Source organism: Oncorhynchus mykiss, chromosome 9 (assembly GCF_013265735.2).
Source record: "Oncorhynchus mykiss isolate Arlee chromosome 9, USDA_OmykA_1.1, whole genome shotgun sequence".
NCBI lineage: Eukaryota > Metazoa > Chordata > Actinopteri > Salmoniformes > Salmonidae > Oncorhynchus > Oncorhynchus mykiss.
Genome location: NC_048573.1, coordinates 59,158,355 through 59,179,341, shown reverse-complemented (window position 1 = coordinate 59,179,341; position 20,987 = coordinate 59,158,355). Strand labels below are relative to the sequence as shown.

General features: G+C 43.0%; 1 protein-coding gene and 2 long non-coding RNA genes across 3 annotated transcripts; 2 read left to right on the top strand and 1 right to left on the bottom strand.

Moving 5' to 3' along the window:
• Positions 1 to 634: 634 nt before the first annotated feature.
• Positions 635 to 10,874, top strand: LOC110532518 (protein SOGA1). Its single transcript, XM_021616491.2, has 9 exons — positions 635 to 1,569; positions 2,135 to 2,359; positions 3,443 to 3,601; positions 5,907 to 5,972; positions 6,067 to 7,272; positions 7,413 to 7,553; positions 7,760 to 7,846; positions 8,704 to 9,978; positions 10,249 to 10,874. The coding sequence occupies exons 1-9, from the start codon at positions 829 to 831 to the stop codon at positions 10,336 to 10,338; spliced, it is 3,990 nt and encodes a 1,329-aa protein (XP_021472166.2). The 5' UTR covers positions 635 to 828; the 3' UTR covers positions 10,339 to 10,874.
• Positions 10,875 to 14,642: 3,768 nt separating this feature from the next.
• LOC110532517 lies at positions 14,643 to 17,485 on the top strand. The gene is made up of 2 exons (XR_002474843.2): positions 14,643 to 14,931; positions 17,052 to 17,485. It is a non-coding gene; the product is annotated as an uncharacterized LOC110532517 (long non-coding RNA).
• Positions 17,486 to 17,593: 108 nt separating this feature from the next.
• LOC118966079 lies at positions 17,594 to 20,637 on the bottom strand. The gene is made up of 3 exons (XR_005053305.1): positions 20,364 to 20,637; positions 18,019 to 18,889; positions 17,594 to 17,843 (listed from the first exon to the last, which is right to left on the bottom strand). It is a non-coding gene; the product is annotated as an uncharacterized LOC118966079 (long non-coding RNA).
• Positions 20,638 to 20,987: the final 350 nt, after the last annotated feature.

Below are 20,987 nucleotides of genomic sequence, written 5' to 3'. Positions count from 1 at the left end.
ATCAACAAACGTTGATTCAACAAGTGTGTGTCCAGTGGGTAGCCTCACAGTTAATTAGGCTATTACTCCAGACATTAGGCTATTACTCCATGACTTTCTTGTCGTGATGTGTGTTTTGTCCTATATTTTAATTTATTTTTACCCCTGTCCCCGCAGGAGGCATTTTTTCCTTTTGGTAGGCCGTAATTGTAAATATGAATTTGTTCTTAACTGACTTGCCTTTTAAAAAAAAGGTTAAATAAAATAAACAGTATGAACCGGGGTGTAACTTTCACTGTGGGCGGGGGGGACATGTCCCCTTCACATTCTGAAATGTACTTTTTATCCCCCCAGTTTTATCATTGGAATGTGATACAAAACGAGGCAACGACTTGATACATAAAAAAATAAAAAAATGTCCCCCCACTTCTAAAACCAAAGTTGAGCCCATGGTATTAACATATGACCAATTAACATAGCCTATGATGTTGTGTTATGCTCAGTGCAGAATGCATGATGTGCAAAGCTGGCAATTTCATTGGCGAACCCCATAATTTGCCACAGTGCGCGCGTAAAAGATGGGCGGGGTATGCTTACATTTCTGGTCAGGTTTAAATCAAGCAATGTGACAGCACACACTTGACCGACTGGCCGAAGGATGAACTGAAGTGCGCTGGTCTCTCCTTCCTTCTGTCATTCGCTTCTACAGAAAATAGCCGTGGAAGTTCTATTATAACTCATTCCGTTTATTTTGTTGGACTCAACAAAGAATAATAGACTGTATGAATTAATTAAGGGCAATTCTTCATTTTATGCACTAGGCTATATATTAAGAAAAACGGAAAATAAATGAACAGCAGAGATGTTGACAGTCCGGTGCCAAGACAGGCGCACAGGGGAGAAAGACAGCCCAAGGCACAACAGGGTGTCAGCATGAAGAAAAAACGAACCCCATCGAATCCTCCGCCAAAACATGCCCCAGTCTCATCCAGGTCAACAGGGACTGTCCGGCGCATCATGGGCAAAGGGAAAGAGATTAAACTGGAGAAAGGGAAGCGCACAGGAAGGGGCGCACCATCCGTTACGGAGTGCCAAAAAAATCTAAGCACACCGAGAAAACGATATGAAGCTAGCAATGCTTCGGAGGATTTGAGCAATGATTTAGGTTGTGTGTCGGGGAAGCTATCCTACTCGGACAGAAGTTCTGACATTTCTGACTGGACGGAGGGATTTCTGACTGCATCGGAGGGAAACCAACTTTTTGCGGACACTCCGTCTCCAAGCTGCGAGGCAGGACCAAGTGGCGGAGAAAGAAAGGCAAATATAGACAGGTTGAGTGGGAATGTACAAATCAGTGAACGCGATATGAGCACTGGAGGCAGCGCATTCAGAGGCCTATCACAGGAAAATTATGTTATGCATTCTGTCTGGGATGGAAACCATTCTACTGTTCTTGCTTTCCTTCCCTCGCTGAATGTCAGCGGAGCGTCCATGGTTAATTCAGAACTGACCCGGGAGCTCGTGGACGAGACGCACGAGGATCTTGTCAGAGAAAACGACGATTTAAGATCGGAAAATCAGTATTTGAAAGTAAGATAATTAATTAAATGTACATGTCATTACGCGTAAAATGTTTTTTTATTTTTATTATTTCACACATTGCCTCTAGGGGCTTGGTCCCTCTTATCATAAAGAAAATACGTTGAATATCGACTGATTTGAATATAGATGAATACTGAAGGATTGAAACCAGAACGCAGGCACGCACATGACATCAGTTGTTGTCAAGGTTAGACAGACAGACATTCCTTAGCAGAGCAGCTTAGATACTTTCTGTAATTGGTCTTGTCAACCTGAATTACTAGCATGCGACTGCAGGAGCCGCAGCATGCACAAGGACCATCAAAAGTCTTCACTCACAGTGGGCAAAATGATCATTATCTGGCTAATTAATTGGGCCCTCAAAAAAAAATGGTCCATGTGTTAGAAATGCCAGAGTCGATTTTTGGTCCCATTCCTCCCTTACATAGTACACGCACACGCACACACACACACACACACACACACACACACACACACACACACACACACACACACACACACACACACACACACGATGATGCTGTTGATGATGATTGTTGGTTGTCCTGTCCAGGATGAGATGGAGGAGATGCGCTGTGAGATGCTGGAGATGCGGGATCTGTTCCTGGAGGATGAGGTGTGTCAGCTTCAGGAGCTGCGGCTGCAGCTGGAGCAGGCCAACAAGTTGTGTTGCATCCTGCAGTACCGCCTCCGCAAGGCCGAGCGCCGTAGCCTCAGGGTGGCCCAGACTGGCCAGGTGGAAGGGGAACTGGTCCGCTCCCTGGAGCATGACGTCAAGGTGAGGGGTCTGCGTGTTTATGTGTGTGGAGTGCTCACTCAAAGCAACTTTTCATTTTCAGGCATCTTTGTCCTGTAGGGACTGTACTGTAATCCTTCCTCCTCTTGCTCTGTTGCATAGTGTTATCAACAGGGTTGAGTGATTCATTATGATTCCAGTCAATGTACCAAACCCCGAAAAAATCCCTTTGAATGGCTGTACATTCCACTCTACTGTTTCATGAGTTCAGGGTGTTTTACATAAACTGCACTGCTCACATCATATGACTCAGTTTTTTAAGTGCACACTTAACTTTACAGTATTTAACAATGTTTTATGGCTCAGGTTACTGTTGCATCCTGTCAGATGTGCTTCAAGAAATGTGAAGTATGTCCGTTTAATGTATCTGTGAGTGTGTGTGCTTTTGTTTGGGTTTTGTTGTGGTGGAGTGGCATTTTTGTGGTTGCCACTTGCTGTGAACTGCCCAATTAAAGACATTAACGAGACATTATGACAAATACAATTACTCCGACCGACCAGCCTCAAGGGGTGAGTGGGTAGATCACTGTGGAAAGTTTACTGGCATGTTGGCTGATTCCTCTGTTAGAGGCTGCAATGCTCAGTTTCTTTGCTCAGCTGTATGTGGTGATAGAATGCCCACCAGTAGCATGGCAGAGAATCTGGCACTTTTGGCTTCCCCCTCACCCCCTCTTCACATTCTAACACGGAGATCTGTCTTTTTGTATTACTGCCCAAAAATGTACAAATACAGATACAGTATAGTTTCTCTTGGAGAGTAAATAGCACAATATAATAATGTGCTGAACACCAACTTACAATCACATGCATCTTCTGGACCTGCCCTAGGTTGCTCCTCAAGGGATGTTTCATTCACCGTATTACAATGCAGAAAACACAGGGTTGTTGTTTTGAAGGCTGATATCTGGAAAATTGTCTTGTAATTTTCTATGACAAAGGCACAAAATGATTGTTATCTAATGCACTATTACATCAAAAACAACCTCTAATTCCCTCCAACAAAGACAGTTGTCTGTTAGTGTTTTATAGTATTTAAAGTTTGTTGTGGTTGACTTCTGTTCACAGGTAGCAAAGAGTGTATCCCTCCGCCTGCACAATGAGTTGGAGTCTGTGCAACAGAGGAACTCCCGGCTGGAGTGGGAGAACGATGCGCTTCGGGAGAGGCAACAGGAGCTGGAGGTGGCAAAGCAAGTTCAACAAGGCGAGATGGAGAAAGCCAGAGAAGTACTGCTTTTACACACCACCACCAACTGTATTAGTTTAATTAGCATATACCCTGCCCATTTCCCTCCCCAAAAACCAATTTGTGCCACCCATAATTGAGAAACCTACATGCCAAGTATAGACCATATATTGTGTTCCCTACAGATGATAGGAAAGAGGAGAAGCTCTGAACTATCCATTCCCACCTACAGGTCCCAGTCCCACCTACAGGTTATTGAAAATGTGTTATTTTAGTATTACTCCAATGGGTTTCCTCAAGGAGATAACCTGCACTCTATGTCAAAGATAATAAAACAAAAAAACTATAGTAAATACTACAGTAATTTCTGCAAAAACACTACAGTCCATAACGACATGCATTAATTACTTTAGTATATCCTACAGTTTTCTTTTACTACAGTATTTATACTATAGTTACCTGTAAAATGTTATAGTATAGTACAGTAAATACTACATTATTCACTACAGTGAATACTACAGTAAAGTCCACAAAAACATTACAGTGAATACTATAATATCTATACTACAGCATACTACATAATTTTTTCATGTATAAGAGTCCTATTCCTTCATGTAGTACTCTATACACTTCAGTTATCCCATGTCAACCAGTTACTCCTCATGCATCCTACTGTCACTCGGAAGTGAGGTGACACATGACCCTGACTGGATCCTAGGACTTTGCTGGGCCTAAGGCTCAGGGCATGGCTAGTATCTGACTGCTGGGCGGTGGGCACTGAGGGAGGTAGAGTGGTACTGCATGTAAATCAAATAACATTTTATTTGTCACATGCGCTGAATACAACAGGTGTAGGTAGACCTTACATTGAAATGCTTACATACAAGCCCTTAACCAAAAACCCAGTTTAAAGAAGAAAAGAAAAGTACAAAATAAAGGTAATAAATAATTAAAGAGCAGCAGTAAAATAACAATAGCGAGGCTATATACAGGGGGTACCGGTACAGAGTCAATGTGCGGGGGCACCGGTTAGTCGAGGTACTTGAGGTAATATGTACATGTAGGTAGAGTTATTAAAGTGACTATGCAGATAATAATAACAGAGTGTAGAAGCAGCGTAAAATAAGGGGGGGGGGGGGGGGGGGGGGCAATGCAAATAGTCTGGGTAGCCATTTGATTAGATGTAGAGGCTGAACTTGGGGGACACAGTTGACATTTTTCTCACTAGGGACTACAGAGAGAGAGAAAGAGGGACCAAAATAGGTAAATAGTTATCTCTCTCTCTCCCCTCTGGTCCTATTAAGCATGGGTAAATCTGGGTCAGGAGGATGAATTACAGCATCAAAAAGGCTGTGGCTTAGGTACTGGCTTAGTGCCATACTATCACTGAATTCCATGTCATCAACTGGTGGCCATGGAGTCACCCATGCAGGTCTTTCTTAATGACAGTGCAGTGCAGTCCAGCTACCCGTGTTTAAGTTTAATCCAGGATTCGGTGCTTTGTCGTCAGCTCAGCCTAGTCTGCTCATCTGAGACAGCTGGTACTCCTTTTGATTCTGACTAGGAAATCCACTTAGATGACCTAATCTGGGTAGACTATTACCAGGGAACCTAGTCAAGATCAGTGTAAAGGAAGATTAACATTTTAACAACCACCACCGTTACTGCAGTTTGCCTGTCTTGGTTGCTGCCTTGCGTTGAGACTGAGACCTTAAGGGTGGTGATAGTAATATCATATTGGTTGTCACAGTGCCGTTTATTGTTGTTCTTTTACACCAGAATCATCCACTGTTCACTGCCTCGGGGTCTATTTATTACTAGTTATTATTAGTTTTGATGGGCTATTCCCACTGCAATACCTCAGCAAGATGATTCTTTTGAGTACTTTAACCCCAGTGATCCCTGCTTGAGACATGAGAAAGACAGAGACTGACACGGTGACACCAACCTACATTCCTCTCATACTCTGCAATGCAAACATTCACAACTCATACAGGATGTTAATGTTGGGACGTTATAAGACATAGACAAACACTGTGTTTGTAATGGAACAAATGAATTTGTGTACACATGTACTTTGACTCTCTTGGTTTGTTTCTCTTGGACATTAAATGCTGTGTGTAAACATTGATATCCTGTAAGAATCTCTAAGAATATTCTAAGATACAGACAGGAGTGACAGACAGGAAGGAGACAGGTGAGGAAAGCTGAAAGAAAGTTGGTTTATTAGGATGACATCTATATCCTCTCCTCCTCTGTCATGTTTTCATAGGGTGGTAACTATACCGTTTATGATACTGTTGAATCATCAGAATTCTTTGACATTTGTTTTACTTTACTTCTCAGAGTTCTCTGAAGAGGAAAAATGTCAGATCACCAAACAGCAAGACTGAGAAGATGCTGTCTCCCCAGGTAAAGATCTAATATTATATTTTCATATGAGTGACTTCATTAGAGTACATTTATGTCATCTTTAATCACATTGTTGTGCCATTTGACTCCTCAGGATGACAGTGCTGATCTGAAGTGCCAGCTTCACTTTGCCAAGGAGGAATCAGCTCTCATGTGCAAGAAGCTGTGCAAGATGGTGTCGGAAAGTGAGTGCATGCGTGAGGTTCTGTCAAAGTACCGCTCGGCCTATGGAGACGTAGATGCTGCTGCCCACTCCTCTGAGGGTGGTACTGCCAAGTCCCCCCACACCAGGGAGGCAGAGGTCAAGGTTCACCTGCGGCTGGTGGAGGAGGAAGCGACGCTGCTGAGCCGCCGTATTGTAGAGCTGGAGGTGGAGAACCATGGCCTCCGGGCAGAGATGAGCGACATGAGGGAGAGCGTATTAGGAGGAGGAGGAGAAGAGAAAGAGGAGCAGCCACAGAAGGGGGCCAGGGACAATGGGGATCTACCACCGCTTTATGTGAGGGATGTAGAGGATTGTGAACAGAGCTTGAGGAGGGAGTGTATGCAGTTTGAGCAGGAGAAGAGGGAAGAGCAGAGAAGGAGTGTGATTGAGTGTTTTCAGGAGGAGGTGATGGAAATACAGAGTAGAGACCAACCTCAGACGGAGAGGTTGAGTCCCCTCAGTCAGATCCCTCGAAAGGGGTCTGTAGGTGGGGAATGGGAGCCCCTGGACAACCAGCAGAGTTATACACGCAGAGGCAGTGTTGCCCATGCCTTGAATGTGAAAGACCATGAGGCCCTCCTTGCCTTGCGAGATCATGCCTGCCTTGTGACCTCAGCTATCCAGCTTTTTGTCTCACCGGCCAAAAATGGCCACAGCTCCCCTCCCTTATCTCCCCACATCTCTCGGGCAAAGTCTTACCCTCAGGGTAAAGCCCAGCCTCTGGCTCTGGACCCACTCATGCAAGGACACCTTCATGAGGCTCTGGAGCTTCTGCAGGCAATGCTGTTAGCCTTAATGGGGAGGGTGGAGTTATTGGTGACACAAGGAGGAGAGTTGAGGGTTGAAGGAAATTGGGATCCCACCGCAATCCCATCCCTGGCTGATCAGGACACACAAAACAACACAGAGGTCTCAGCCAAGAAGGAAACAGGTGAAGACCTGCACACAGTAGTGGTGAAGGAGAGAGTAAGACGAGCAACACAGTCAGACCACCTCGACAGCTACAGGGACCCCATGATGAAGCTCACTTTGAAGGTGCTCTGGGTCCTCCACCAGCGCGGTGTGGGGAAGAGATCTGGCCTGGAGGGCAAAGAGGTATGAGGGAAAGGGAATGTAGGGGAACATGAATTGCAACATACTGTAACTGAAATGTTCATAAATCACTTTATTTTAGTAAGTAACAATGAAAGCCAAGATTTCAAGTATGTTAAACTTGTATATATATTTTTTTACAGAGCAGAGATCTTACGACTATGTCTATACTACACGGGTTGCTGCAGTACTTGGGCACAGAGCTGCAGGACTCAGAGGACAGCATGGCAGGACAGGATGCGAAGGCCACATGGGCATCAGACTGGAAAGGCTTAGTCTCCAAGGTGAGCTAATGCCACTGTCCCGCTGTGGGCTCAGCCTATGAAGTCATTGTCCAATTACATAAGTTGATACTTAAGATCATTATCCCTTACAATGAGGGATACACCACTATTATGTTCTAAGGCAAGTGGATCAGACAGATATCCTGATTCTGAGAAATCATCACAGACTGTAATGTAATACCTCACTCTTTCTTTTAATAACTCAGATGGAGTGCAGCACTGGTAAGACTGAGGCACAGGAGTATCCAGACCAGCCAGGCCATCCTAGAGGCATACAGAGTGAGATAACTGAGGTAAGGAAGTATTTTATTTTCTGTTTCCTCCAGCCACCTGGCTCCCATGTTTATATGTCCTGTGTTGTGTTGTGTTTGGGAGCATGTGATTGGATGTGATTCAGCAGTAAGCCCAGCTGATGTCTTCTATCTGGCAGGGGTTATCCCTGGCCTGCCTGCATACAGTACAGACATCATGAGATCAACGGTGCCATGGTATTTAGGCTAAGCTCTTGTGGGGGCTACTGCCAAAAGCAGAACTGACATGTGCATCCACTGCATTACAACACCCAGACAGACCCAGAGAGGGAATATGTGAGAGGGAGAAAGTGAGCAAGGAAGAGAAAAAGAGAAAAAGAAAGAGCCAGAGAGAGAGAAAGGGGAGAGAGAAAGGTGGAATGAAGTCTGGGTGTGTGTGGATAGAAAAGAAAGCGCACTGAACTCATGACTCACTCGCTCGTGGTCGGTGTGTCATTGTCCAAAAACAATGAGTAAAACATTCACTTTTTTTTATAGTCCATCTACGTCTCTTCATCACATCCCGTTGTTTCAAAACAGGGAAGTGGTTTTCCTCCACATGTTGAACAATAACTTAAAACAGGTTTGTGGTTACCATGATTACATTTTAATGTAAATAAGATCATTTTTCTGGCAAACAGAATAGCAATTTAAATCAAAAAGATAAATTGCAAATATTTCAGCTGTTGATAGGAGACAGACAGATATACGAGACGACTAGCTAGCTTCTAGCCCGTGGTGTTGCAAGGCCCAGTGAGCCTTTGAATTGGGAAGAGCAGATTTATTTCTTTACATGGCTGCTTCCCCTGGGTTTCTGTGCTCTTTTCACCATAATATGAAGATACTCTATTTCCCCACAGACAAGAAATAAGACCAAACCAGACCGCTCTACATTAGGTTCCAAGAAGAAGAACTGGTGTTACCTCAGCCAAGAGGCTGCCCAGCTAGACCGAGAAGACCCCTTTAAGACCTGGGACCACCCCATCATGCCCCCTAGCTTCCCTAATCTAAACTTGGACCAGTTGATCCTGGACAGTAGCTGCACTGCCCCAGAGAAGACTGTCCTCCGCATCTACTACAGTCCCCTGTCTGCACGGAGAGTCCATCTAGCTCATCTGAGGCACATTACCAACACTGATAGAAATTCTACTACTAGTGTAATCTCTGCCAGGCTTAGTACGTCCCAAAGCTCTCTCACTCCCTTATGTCTGAGGGTCTCCGCTAACTTGAGCGACGACATGAAAGAGATGACAGCTAGCTTACGACAGGCAGTTCACTCCAGTTCGCCGGAGAGGAGGAAGGGGAGGGTGATTGTGAGTGGGGGATGGACAGTGGACGTGGCCACCACAGGGACTCAGACCCAGATGCACCCACAGATGGTGAGTGTGGGTCTACAGACGGATGGGCCCTACAGTGTAAGTGCAGTGAGAGGCAACCCTTTATGCCTCTCTGCCCGCTCTCAACAGATCTCGACTTCCCTTGAGAGGCTCCCAGGGAGGACCGAGAGGTCCAAGTCAGGCTCCACCTCCCCAAAAATGTACCGCAGATACTCTGCCTCTGCTTCATCTTCATCGTCCATCTCCCCTTCCTCCACAACTGGTTTCACCACCACCTCCAACTCCTCCACCTCCTCCTCTGCCACTCCTGGCAGGGAGGGTGTTTTGTGGAGGCTTTCCCATCGGGATCCTGCTGGGCCAACCTGGGCCCGCCCCATCAATCCCAGAGCTGGTCCAAGGCTTATTCACCATAGCACAATAAACAGTGAATTGAGCAGTGGTTTGAACAACACTAAACCCACCAGAAAACCTGGTGGTGCCAACCGGTATGGCCTAGTCACAGAGTTCTTGCGCAAAATGAGTGGTCGAGCAGACAAGCCAGCACAAGCAACAGCACCGGGCGGGGGGCAGAAGGGGAAATGCAGTCCAACTCATAAAACCCTGGTGGTTGTGCCCACTCGCCGCCCTGCTGCACCAGTACACAGGAACGACAGTGTCGCCAGGATTGGGAACCAGAGGTTCATGAAGCAGAGAGAGGAAGCGTGCCGCGGCCAGAAGGAGGATAAGGATAATCAGGCCCACAGTCAGAACCACGCTCTCAAAAGAGACCTGAGCCTGGAGAGTAAATTGACACTGGAGGTGAGTACTGTAAGCCTACCCAACACAGGATCCACACACTGAACACATACTGTACCTCACGTATATTCAACTTACTGGCTAGTGGCTCATGTCTGTCCACACATACTAGTTAGCTTGCTTGGTTTTGAGAAGGATCCAAAAACTTAACAAATACTGTACTCACTGTACTGAGCCTCACTCTCATATTCAACTTACTGGCTAATGTATGTTATTCCTCTGTCTCTCCCTCCCCTCTCTCTCTCTCTCTCCCTCCATCCATCTCTCTCTCAGGATGGGAACTATGACTGTATCAGTTCCAAGTCCTTGTCCTTCTGCTTTGCCCGATCATCTCGCCTTGGCCCTGACCAAGCTACAGCATAATAGATATTCCTCCGCTGTAAACGGTTGTGGGTCAGGAGAGCCCAACTCCAACTGTGAGTAAGGGGGTGGACCACTGGACAGCTGATAAAGATTACAAGGGACATGGAGAATCTAAGGCCTGTGTTCTGGAATTCTGTTTTCAGTCATCAGGATGAATGGATAGGGGGAAGTACTTTAGAACCCATTATGATAGGGGGTATAGTTATTTGAGATACATACATGCCTATTATCTGCCTGTTGCATGTCCTTTTTGAAAGAGAAGGAGTTATGTAAGAAATTCTTTTTTTTCTTCTTTCAGTTCAGCCCATGGCACTTCACCTTTTTACAATATGCAACAACCTTTTTGGACACACCAAGTCACTTACAATTATCAGTACTCATTGATTTTGTATTATCTTATAGAACTAAATAATATTTTCTACATCTGTAAGAATATTGTCAGAATGAATAAACTACAATACTATGCAATTCTGTACTGTAATTAATGCTGTCCATACTTGTACTGTACGTACAGTGCTGTTCGGAAAAGTATTCAGATTCATTTTTTTTTTACAAATGTATTATATTAAAGTCAAAAAACAGAAATAAATACAGTGCCTTGCGAAAGTATTCGGGCCCCTTGAACTTTGCGACCTTTTGCCACATTTCAGGCTTCAAACATAAAGATATAAAACTGTATTTTTTTGTGAAGAATCAATAACAAGTGGGACACAATCATGAAGTGGAACGGCATTTATTGGATATTTCAAACTTTTTTAACAAATCAAAAACTGAAAAATTGGGCGTGCAAAATTATTCAGCCCCCTTAAGTTAATACTTTGTAGCGCCACCCTTTGCTGCAAGTAAGTCGCTTGGGGTATGTCTCTATCAGTTTTGCACATCGAGAGACTGACATTTTTTCCCATTCCGCCTTGCACAACAGCTCGAGCTCAGTGAGGTTGGATGGAGAGCATTTGTGAACAGCAGTTTTCAGTTCTTTCCACAGATTCTCGATTGGATTCAGGTCTGGACTTTGACTTGGCCATTCTAACACCTGGATATGTTTATTTTTGAACCATTCCATTGTAGATTTTGCTTTATGTTTTGGATCATTGTCTTGTTGGAAGACAAATCTCCGTCCCAGTCTCAGGTCTTTTGCAGACTCCATCGGGTTTTCTTCCAGAATGGTCCTGTATTTGGCTCCATCCATCTTCCCATCAATTTTAACCATATTCCCTGTCCCTGCTGAAGAAAAGCAGGCCCAAACCATGATGCTGCCACCACCATGTTTGACAGTGGGGATGGTGTGTTCAGGGTGATGAGCTGTGTTGCTTTTACGCCAAACACAACGTTTTGCATTGTAGCCAAAAAGTTCAATTTTGGTTTCATCTGACCAGAGCACCTTCTTCCACATGTTTGGTGTGTCTCCCAGGTGGCTTGTGGCAAACTTTAAACAACACTTTTTATGGATATCTTTAAGAAATGGCTTTCTTCTTGCCACTCTTCCATAAAGGCCAGATTTGTGCAATATACGACTGATTGTTGTCCTATGGACAGAGTCTCCCACCTCAGCTGTAGATCTCTGCAGTTCATCCAGAGTGATCATGGGCCTCTTGGCTGCATCTCTGATCAGTCTTCTCCTTGTATGAGCTGAAAGTTTAGAGGGACGGCCAGGTCTTGGTAGATTTGCAGTGGTCTGATACTCCTTCCATTTCAATATTATTGCTTGCACAGTGCTCCTTGGGATGTTTAAAGCTTGGGAAATATTTTTGTATCCAAATCCGGCTTCTTCACAACTTCTTCACAACAGTATCTCGGACCTGCCTGGTGTGTTCCTTGTTCTTCATGATGCTCTCTGCGCTTTTAACGGACCTCTGAGACTATCACAGTGCAGGTGCATTTATACGGAGACTTGATTACACACAGGTGGATTGTATTTATCATCATTAGTCATTTAGGTCAACATTGGATCATTCAGAGATCCTCACTGAACTTCTGGAGAGAGTTTGCTGCACTGAAAGGGGCTGAATAATTTTGCACGCCCAATTTTTCAGTTTTTGATTTGTTAAAAAAGTTTGAAATATCCAATAAATGTCGTTCCACTTCATGATTGTGTCCCACTTGTTGTAGATTCTTCACAAAAAAATACAGTTTTATATCTTTATGTTTGAAGCCTGAAATGTGGCAAAAGGTCGCAAAGTTCAAGGGGGCCGAATACTTTCGCAAGGCACTGTACCTTATTTATATAAGTATTCAGACCCTTTGATATGAGATTTGAAATTGAGCTCAGGTGCATCCTGTTTCCATTGAGCATCCTTGAGATGTTTCTACAACTTGATTGGAGTCCACCTGTGGTCAATTTAATTGATTGGGCATGATTTGGAAAGGCACACACCTGTCTATATAAGGTCCCACAGCTGACTGTGCATGTCAGAGCAAAAGCCAAGCCATGAGGTCGAAGGAATTGTCCGTACAGCTCCGAGACAGGATTGTGTCAAGGCACAGATCTGGGGAAGGGTACCAAAAAATGTCTGCAGCATTGAAGATCCCCAAGAACACAGTGGCCTCCATCATTCTTAAATGGAAGAAGTTGGGAACCACTCTTCTTAGAGCTGGCCACCCGGGAGGGAGGTGGGAGGTGGAGGTGACCAAAAACCCGATGGTGACTCTGACAGAGTTTCTCTGTGGAGATGGGAGAACCTTCCAGAAGGACAACCATCTCTGCAGCACTCTACCAATTAAGCCTTGCTGGTAGAGATTGGCCAGATGGAAGCCACTCCTTAGTAAAAGGCACATGACAGCCTGCTTGGAGTTTGCGAAAAGGCAACTAAAGACTCTCAGACCATCAGAAACAAGATTCTCTGGTCTGATAAAAACAAGATTGAACTCTTTGGCCTAAATGCCAAGTGTCATGTCTGGAGGAAACCTGACACCATCCCTACGGTGAAGCATATTGGTGGCAGCATCCTGCTCTGGGGATGTTTTTCAGTGGCAGGGACTGGGAGACTAGTCGGGATCGAGACAACAATGAATGGAGCAAAGTACAGAGAGATCCTTGATGAAAACCTGCTCCAGAGCGCTCAGGACCTCAGACTGGGGTGAAGGTTCACCTTCCAACAGGACAACGACCCTAAACACACTGCCAAGACAATGCAGGAGTGGTTTCAGGAAAAGTCTCTGAATGTCATTGAGTGGCCGATCCAGAACCTTGACTTGAACCCAATCGAACATCTCTGGAGAGACCTGAAAATAGCTCCCCATCCAACCTGACAGAGCTTGAGAAGATCTGCAGTGAAAAATGGGAGGAACTCCCCAAATACAGGTGTCAAGCTTGTCGCATCATACCCAAAAAGACTTGAGGCTGTAATCGCTGCCAAATGTGCTTCAACAAAGTACTGAGTAAAGGGTCTGAATACTCATGTAAATGTGATATCCGTTTTTTATTTTTAATAAAATAGCAAAAATATTCTGAAAAAATGTTTTTGCTTTGTCATTATGGGGTATTGTGTGTAAATTGATGAGGGGGAAGAAAAAACTATTTAATCAATTTTAGAATAAGGCTGTAACCTAACAAAATGTGGAAAAAGTCAAGGGGTCTGAATAGTTTCCGAAGGTACTGTATATGTACCATAGCCATGTGGCTGTCTGTTAGTACTCTGTGTTGGTTGAGCATGTCTGACCAGTGTTACAAAGTCATAACCTGCTGGCCCTGGTTCTGATCAGTGGCCTGAGCAGGATATAAGAGCAAAGTTGACAGCTCACTTTGAGACCTACCTCAGCCACAGAAATGTGGGTCTTAGAAGGGGTGAGAAGGACAGGGTATATGGCCAGCTGTTCATTGTGTGTCACATGCACTCAAACAAAGCGGAAATCACACTAAGCAGTTAATGAGATCAGATGTCCTGTCACTGTGTAGTCATGGAAGACTTACGGTTCCTCCCTCCCGCTCTACATTCCTCTCTGACTTTCACCCCTCCTGATGTCAACAACAGTTTTCCCAGATCTTATCCAATTGCATAGTGCAGTAAACAAGAGTGTCATCATAGAAAGATCATCCCCCGTATGCTGAGTGTAGGACTATTTAAAACGATGTATTTGATACCATTCCACTGAATTCGCTCCAGCCATTACCACAAGCCCGTCCTCCCCAATTAAGGTGCCACCAACCTCCTGTGGTATACAGACAAGATTTACTTGAGTCCCAGCCCATGTGGGGTGGAGGGGAATGAGGCAACTGATGTACTGGCTAAACAAGCACGTTTCTCCCTGTCGCTGGCCCACACTCCAGTATAGTAGGTGGCGGTAATGCACCATAACGTTGACGGCCAACTGCCGATGAACCCCACAGAAGAAGACGTATTTTCTTTCAGTTGGACAAGAAAACATCGTACAGACACATACGGTGTAGTAGATTAAAGTGTATATTTGCACATTTCAATACATGTATCAACTTCATGAGCGACAATAACATTCTACGCGTGAAATGGAGTCTGCTTACACTCGGTTCGATTCATATGACTTCGAGGTGGATTTGAATTTCCAGAGTGGTTTGAAAAATCTTCAGGCTTCCAGCGAGGAAACTGTTTTGGGGATTAAATTATTATTTTACAATCGGTACGTGCTGCTGACATCATTTTACCAATCATATACATGAACACTAAATTCTGAATACATAGTACTTTATTTGTTTATTATCAAAGAGTACGCTCAACTCAATTGTTTACATTTTTGTTCGTGGGGCATAAAACTGACTGATTCGGCGCCGCCAAATGTCACATCGATAGCTAAAATGCCGGCAACAGTAAATAAAAGCCCACCTGCAGAATATTTATGTTTATTAATGGTTTTGCCAGACCCGTCCAGGGATGTAGTAGAGGATAAACGCCGCTTACGCACCTTTTTTTATTTGTGAAATAGCTTTTACTCGCCTTTTTATTTAGTTGATTAAATTTTAACCGCGTATTATAGCGTCACTCATCTCTCTGTCAAGCGAACTACCTTGGGCCAGACCTATCGTGTGACAAGTGGGTGAGAGGTCGCTGACAGTGGGATTTTTTTTCAACATCCATCGACTCCTGGGGTGTCTATAGACATCGCCATTCTTCCTGACTCGGAGAATGAGTGTACAACAAGTCGTTGATATTTCAGTCAAATGTCTAGCTAGCTATGTAGCTCAAGGGCTATTTGGCTGTAAAGATGGACTACTATAAATTCTCATAACAAAATAGTGGTGAGACAGACAGTGGTCAGGCTGCAATGAAGGAGGCAAAGGAGATACACAGCAAGAGGTAGCATAGTAGGGAGAGAGGTTAGTAGTACAGTGCTTCTCAAATTTGGGCTCCAGGACCCATGTGAGGTCCCCTAAAATGTAAATAGTGTCCCCTGAGAGAATCTTTAATCTTAATAAAACACATTAATAATTTGTTTCTCTTCAAATGGGTAAGGAATACAACATTTTAGAATGAACTAAGGGCCTTTCACACTGTCAGAACTTCCTTTCATGTCATGATGTGTTGGGACAGCCTGTGTGAAATATAAAGACTCTATTATGTACTCGGAAACAAAAATATAAAAGCAACAATTTTCAGTGTTGACTTACCACTCATATATGTAGTAAATAAGTAGTGTAATGTATTATTGAGTAGAACATCTAACACCATTCCCAGACCGAACGTGCGCCATTGTGTGCAAATTGATTTTGTCCCTCCACACAAAACGCGATCACGACACGCAGGTTGAAATATCAAAACAAACTGAACCAATTATATTAATTTGGGAACAGGTCGAAAAGCATTAAACATTGATAACAATTTAGCACGCTAGCTAATTTGTCCTATTTAGCTAGCTTGCTGTTGTTAGCTAATTTGTCCTGGGCTCTAAATGTTGAGTTGTTATTTGAAATGCACAAGGTCCTCTACTACGACAATGAATCCATACATAAAACGGTCAACCGAATCGTTTCTAGTCAATTCTCCTCCTTCGACTTTTCCTTTGGACTTTATATGGGGATTGGCATCTAACTTTCATAGTTTTACCACGACAACCGTCCGACCTCAGTTCATCTTTCAAAATACCCACGTTGGTATAACCAAGGAGGAGATGGCACGGGTATCTGCTTCTATAATCCAAAGAGGAGATGGAGAGGCAGGACTTGCACCGCGTTCAGCATCACAAATAGAACTGACTAATATTTTAGCGCTTGGCAAGGCAGACACTCATTGGTGCGCGTGAGCAGTGTGGGTGCAATGATTGAATAACGTGTATGTGTAAATGTATTTTGTAATGCTCATGCACGTGACGTGAGCAGTGTCGTCAGAATGTAAGCTAGTGATCAATAACACTTTTTTTCATGAGGTTTTTGCGATATACTGACATCTTGTGGTGACTAAACAATTGCATATAGGAACTATTACAAAGCGATGGTCCTTTAAAATAAATATTAGTGCTTGAAAAAGTACTTGAAAGTCCTTGAATTTGACTTGCCACTGTCTGTTTGAACCCTGTAATGGGATATTTCATTAGAGCAAATGTACTTTTTATTTTCAAGAGGATCATTTGTTTACAAGTCTCCCAATAGTAGGTCCTAAGTTTTTCTGTTGACAAAAGTAAAACAGTTGTACTCTCCTCTGTAAGCCATTTTCTTCGAAAACCATGAGGTATTGAAATGAACACATCTTAAAGATTGTGACTATTTGTTTGTTTTTCACATTCTTCATTGTATTTATCCTTGCTAGATTTGTCGAGCCCATTGACTTGGATGGGTACAAACAATGGCGTGTAAGTTCTACTGCCCTGTCCTCGACATCCTCCATGGGTGACAACATTGAACAGTTGGAGAAGTTCGACCACTTGACTATTGCAGATTCAAATTCTGATATTTGTGAAAGTACCACTGGTGGGACCTCAGCGAAGACAGATGCAGCCCTTTCATTCAAGGAAGTGTTCCGGCTAGTCCAAGCAGGAGAGGAGGTCCCAGGCCTGTCAAAGCTGGACATAAAACCTAATAACCAAACTCCAACTCCCTCGCAGATGGAGAGGAGGCCAAAACCCTGGGAGAACTCTAAGACACACATGTGACTTGTACACATGACTTTTTCCCCTACTGTCCACCTTTGAAGAAAAGTTCATTTTTAATATCCTCTAAACTTGCAATAAAAACATTTTCTTTTTTGCTTTTCACCATTTGATCAAATAAGATAAAAATCGTCATTGCATTGTTCCTGTAGAACTTTCTCAATCTGATCTGTCTAAAACAACTACACCAAACATGTTAAATAGTTCCAGTTTGACTCCTTTTATTTCTGAGGATAGTGTATTCAGCGAGGGTGATATTAGCACCTTGTAGTTGCTGGTTGTGAAGGAGCAGCCATGTAGTGTGAGTGGGGCCAGCGCTTATTGTTCATCTTCTGCTTGGTGGTAGTGTCTGCCCTTGTGACCTGTGCTGATGGTCCTTCAGAAGCTCTGGGATGGGGGGGCTGGGTGATGGGGAGCAGAATGCTGTAGGACATGGCCTTGTAAACTGTCAACTACAGAGAGACAAAGACACAAAATAAATAAACAGGCACATCCTTATCCCTTTTGATTTTGAACAACAGAGATAGTGACTAATACTCTCTAAAAAATGACAGAGCACTACACATCTGAGGCCAGGAAACGGTCCCATAGAGTCAGATGTAGGGTCTTTACTATATGTCTTCTTACCTGCTCTTGACTGCTGAAGGTTGGAGGTCAGAGGCAAGGAACGGAAGGTGACGTCTCACTTTCTGTTTGTATGCCTGTCCTGAAATGCTGCTGGTCTGAGGGAAGGAGAGTTAAGGCAACATTCAATCGTTAGGCAAAGTAACCACACAAGAAAATGTGAGTTGCAGTCAGTACTTTAATGTGATGTGTGTAGTAAAAGTGAGTCACCCAGTAAAATACTACTTGAGTAAAAGTATTTGGTTTTAAATATACTTTAGTATCGGAAGGAAATGTAATTGTTAAAATATACTTAACCCTTGTGTGGTGTTCATGTTTTTGTTATTCACCCAATGGTTGCGGGTCTGATGGACCCACAACATTATTGTTTAAAAAAAAATACAGCCATTTCAATTGACATAAAAATACTTAATGAATACTTAGATGTTGACTTATATCAATTACAGGCAGTATAGACAGCATACATGGTTAATATTTGCCATTTACCTCTGCTAGATCACATTTGTCAATAAAAGCGCTATTCGTTTTATAAAATTAGATTTTTTTGTTAAAAATAATTTATAATCAAGACATGGGTGGAATAATCATGTTTATCTTGAACACATATAAATGAAACAAGGTTTTTATCACTATGATGTTTATTGCTTTGAACTGAACAAATTGGACAAATTTTACATACAGTATTTTATGGAAATTATAAATGAGACCCATTGAAAACAAATTAAGGCTGGTCTACACCACACGAGGAACAGAGTTTTGCTGCGTGTGTGTTGCAAATGTATTTCTTGCACTTGATGCATGTGTACTGTGTCTTCCTGTCTTTCTTGGGTCCACGCACATTGTAGCGCTTCTTCTTGTTGCTACCGGCTGTAATCTAGAATGATGAAAACACTTAGTTCAGGAATTTTACTAACATCTCACTCATTCACATATATTGTTACAGAAGGCCAAGGTAGGAGAGTCAGACCCTAAGACCCATAAGACTGCTGAACAATTAATCAAATAGCCACCTGGACTATTTACAAAAGAAATCAGCCAAGACCTCAGAAAAAAAACTCCACAAGGAGGAAAGGCCGCTCAGCAAGGAAGAAGCAACTGCTCAAAAACCGCCATAAAAAAGCCAGACTACGGTTTTCAACTGCACATGGGGACAAAGATGGTACTTTTTGGAGAAATGTCCTCTGGTCTGATGAAACAAAAATAGAACTGTTTGGCCATAATGACCATCGTTATGTTTGGAGGAAAAAGGGGGAGGCTTGCAAGCCGAAGAACACCATCCCAACTGTGAACCACGGGGGTGGCAGTATCATGTTGTGGGGATGCTTTGCAGCAGGAGGGATTGGTGCACTTCACAAAATAGATGACATCATGAGGTAGGAAAATTACGTGGATATATTGAAGCAACATCTCAAGACATCCGTCAGGAAGTTCAAGCTTGGTCGCAAATGGGTCTTCCAAATGGACAATGACCCCAAGCATACTTCCAAAGTTTTGGCAAAATGGCTTAAGGACAACAAAGTTAAAGTATTGGAGTGGCCATCACCAAGCCCTGACCTCAATCCTATAGAACATTTGTGGGCGGAAATGAAAAAGCGTATGCGAGCAAGAAGGCCTACAAACCTGACTCAGTTACAGCAGCTCTGTCAGGAGGAATGGGCCAAAATTCACCCAAATTATTGTGGGAAGCTTGTGGAAGGCTACCCGAAACGTTTGACCCAAGTTAAACAATTTGAAGGCAATGCTACCAAATACTAATTGAGTGTATGTAAACTTCTGACCCACTGGGAATGTGATGAAAGAAAAAGCTTAAATAAATCCTCTCTACTATTATTCTGACATTTCATATTCTTAAAATTAAGTGGTGATCCTAACTGACCTAAGACAGGGAATTTTTACTAGGATTAAATGTCAGGAATTGTGAAAAACTGAGTTTAAATGTATTTGGCTAAGGTGTATGTAAACTTCTGACTTCAACTGTATATAACCTCGTTATTGTTATTTTATTGTGTTACTTTTTATTTGATTTATTACTTTAGTTTATTTCGTAAATATTTTCTTAACTCTATTTCTTGAACTGCATTGTTAAGGGCTTGTAAGTAAGCATTTCACGGTAAGGTGAACCTGTTGTATTAGGCACATGTGATAATAACATTTGAATAGATTTTTGTAGACTCTGCTTCTATCTCCTGAGAATGCAAAACATGAATTGTGACATCATTTATTATGTTATTTGTCATGTGATTCAGACAAAACAATGATTTTCAATTAAAACCTGATCACGTTTTACCTTAGTTATACTTTTTCTATTTATACAGAATAGTCTTTTAATGAACCACAATGTGTTTTACCTGAACCTCCTTGTCCATCTCTTGTGCTGAAGTTCCAACAAGCCACGGGTAAATGTGCCTTGCACAGAATCTGCTGATGGTGTCCACTGCCTTAATGATAAAATCCTCATATCATGGGACACGGAAAATGAAACTTTGCTGGGGAGTCCAGGTGATAAAATCAGCTTGACAGACAAACATCTGCAGCTGCACCTGTGAAAACAAATGGGAAAAAGTAGCATGCACCTCAGCCCCATGACAGTCTAACAGTATAGGCTCTATCATGGGGCTGACCTTCATGCTGGTGTAATTCCACTTAATTTTATATGATGCTTTCACACTGACGTATAATGGTAATAAGATTAAAATTGCACAGTGACCATACCTGAGTGTAGAAGGAGGAAAATAAAGTATTGAAATGTCCCCTGTTGTCTTCTGTCCAGTGGTCAGTTGAGTGGTCATTTGCCCATTTAAAGGGATACTTTGACTCAAGTACTCCTTCGCCACAGCACACACATGATATGTATCCATCACAAGAAAAGTCTATATATGGCATGTCTTTAAAATTTAATTTTAAAATGTCTTTAAAATTCTACAGCCTGCGTTTTCCGCTTTCAAGTTAAAATGCATCTTGTATACCTGCTC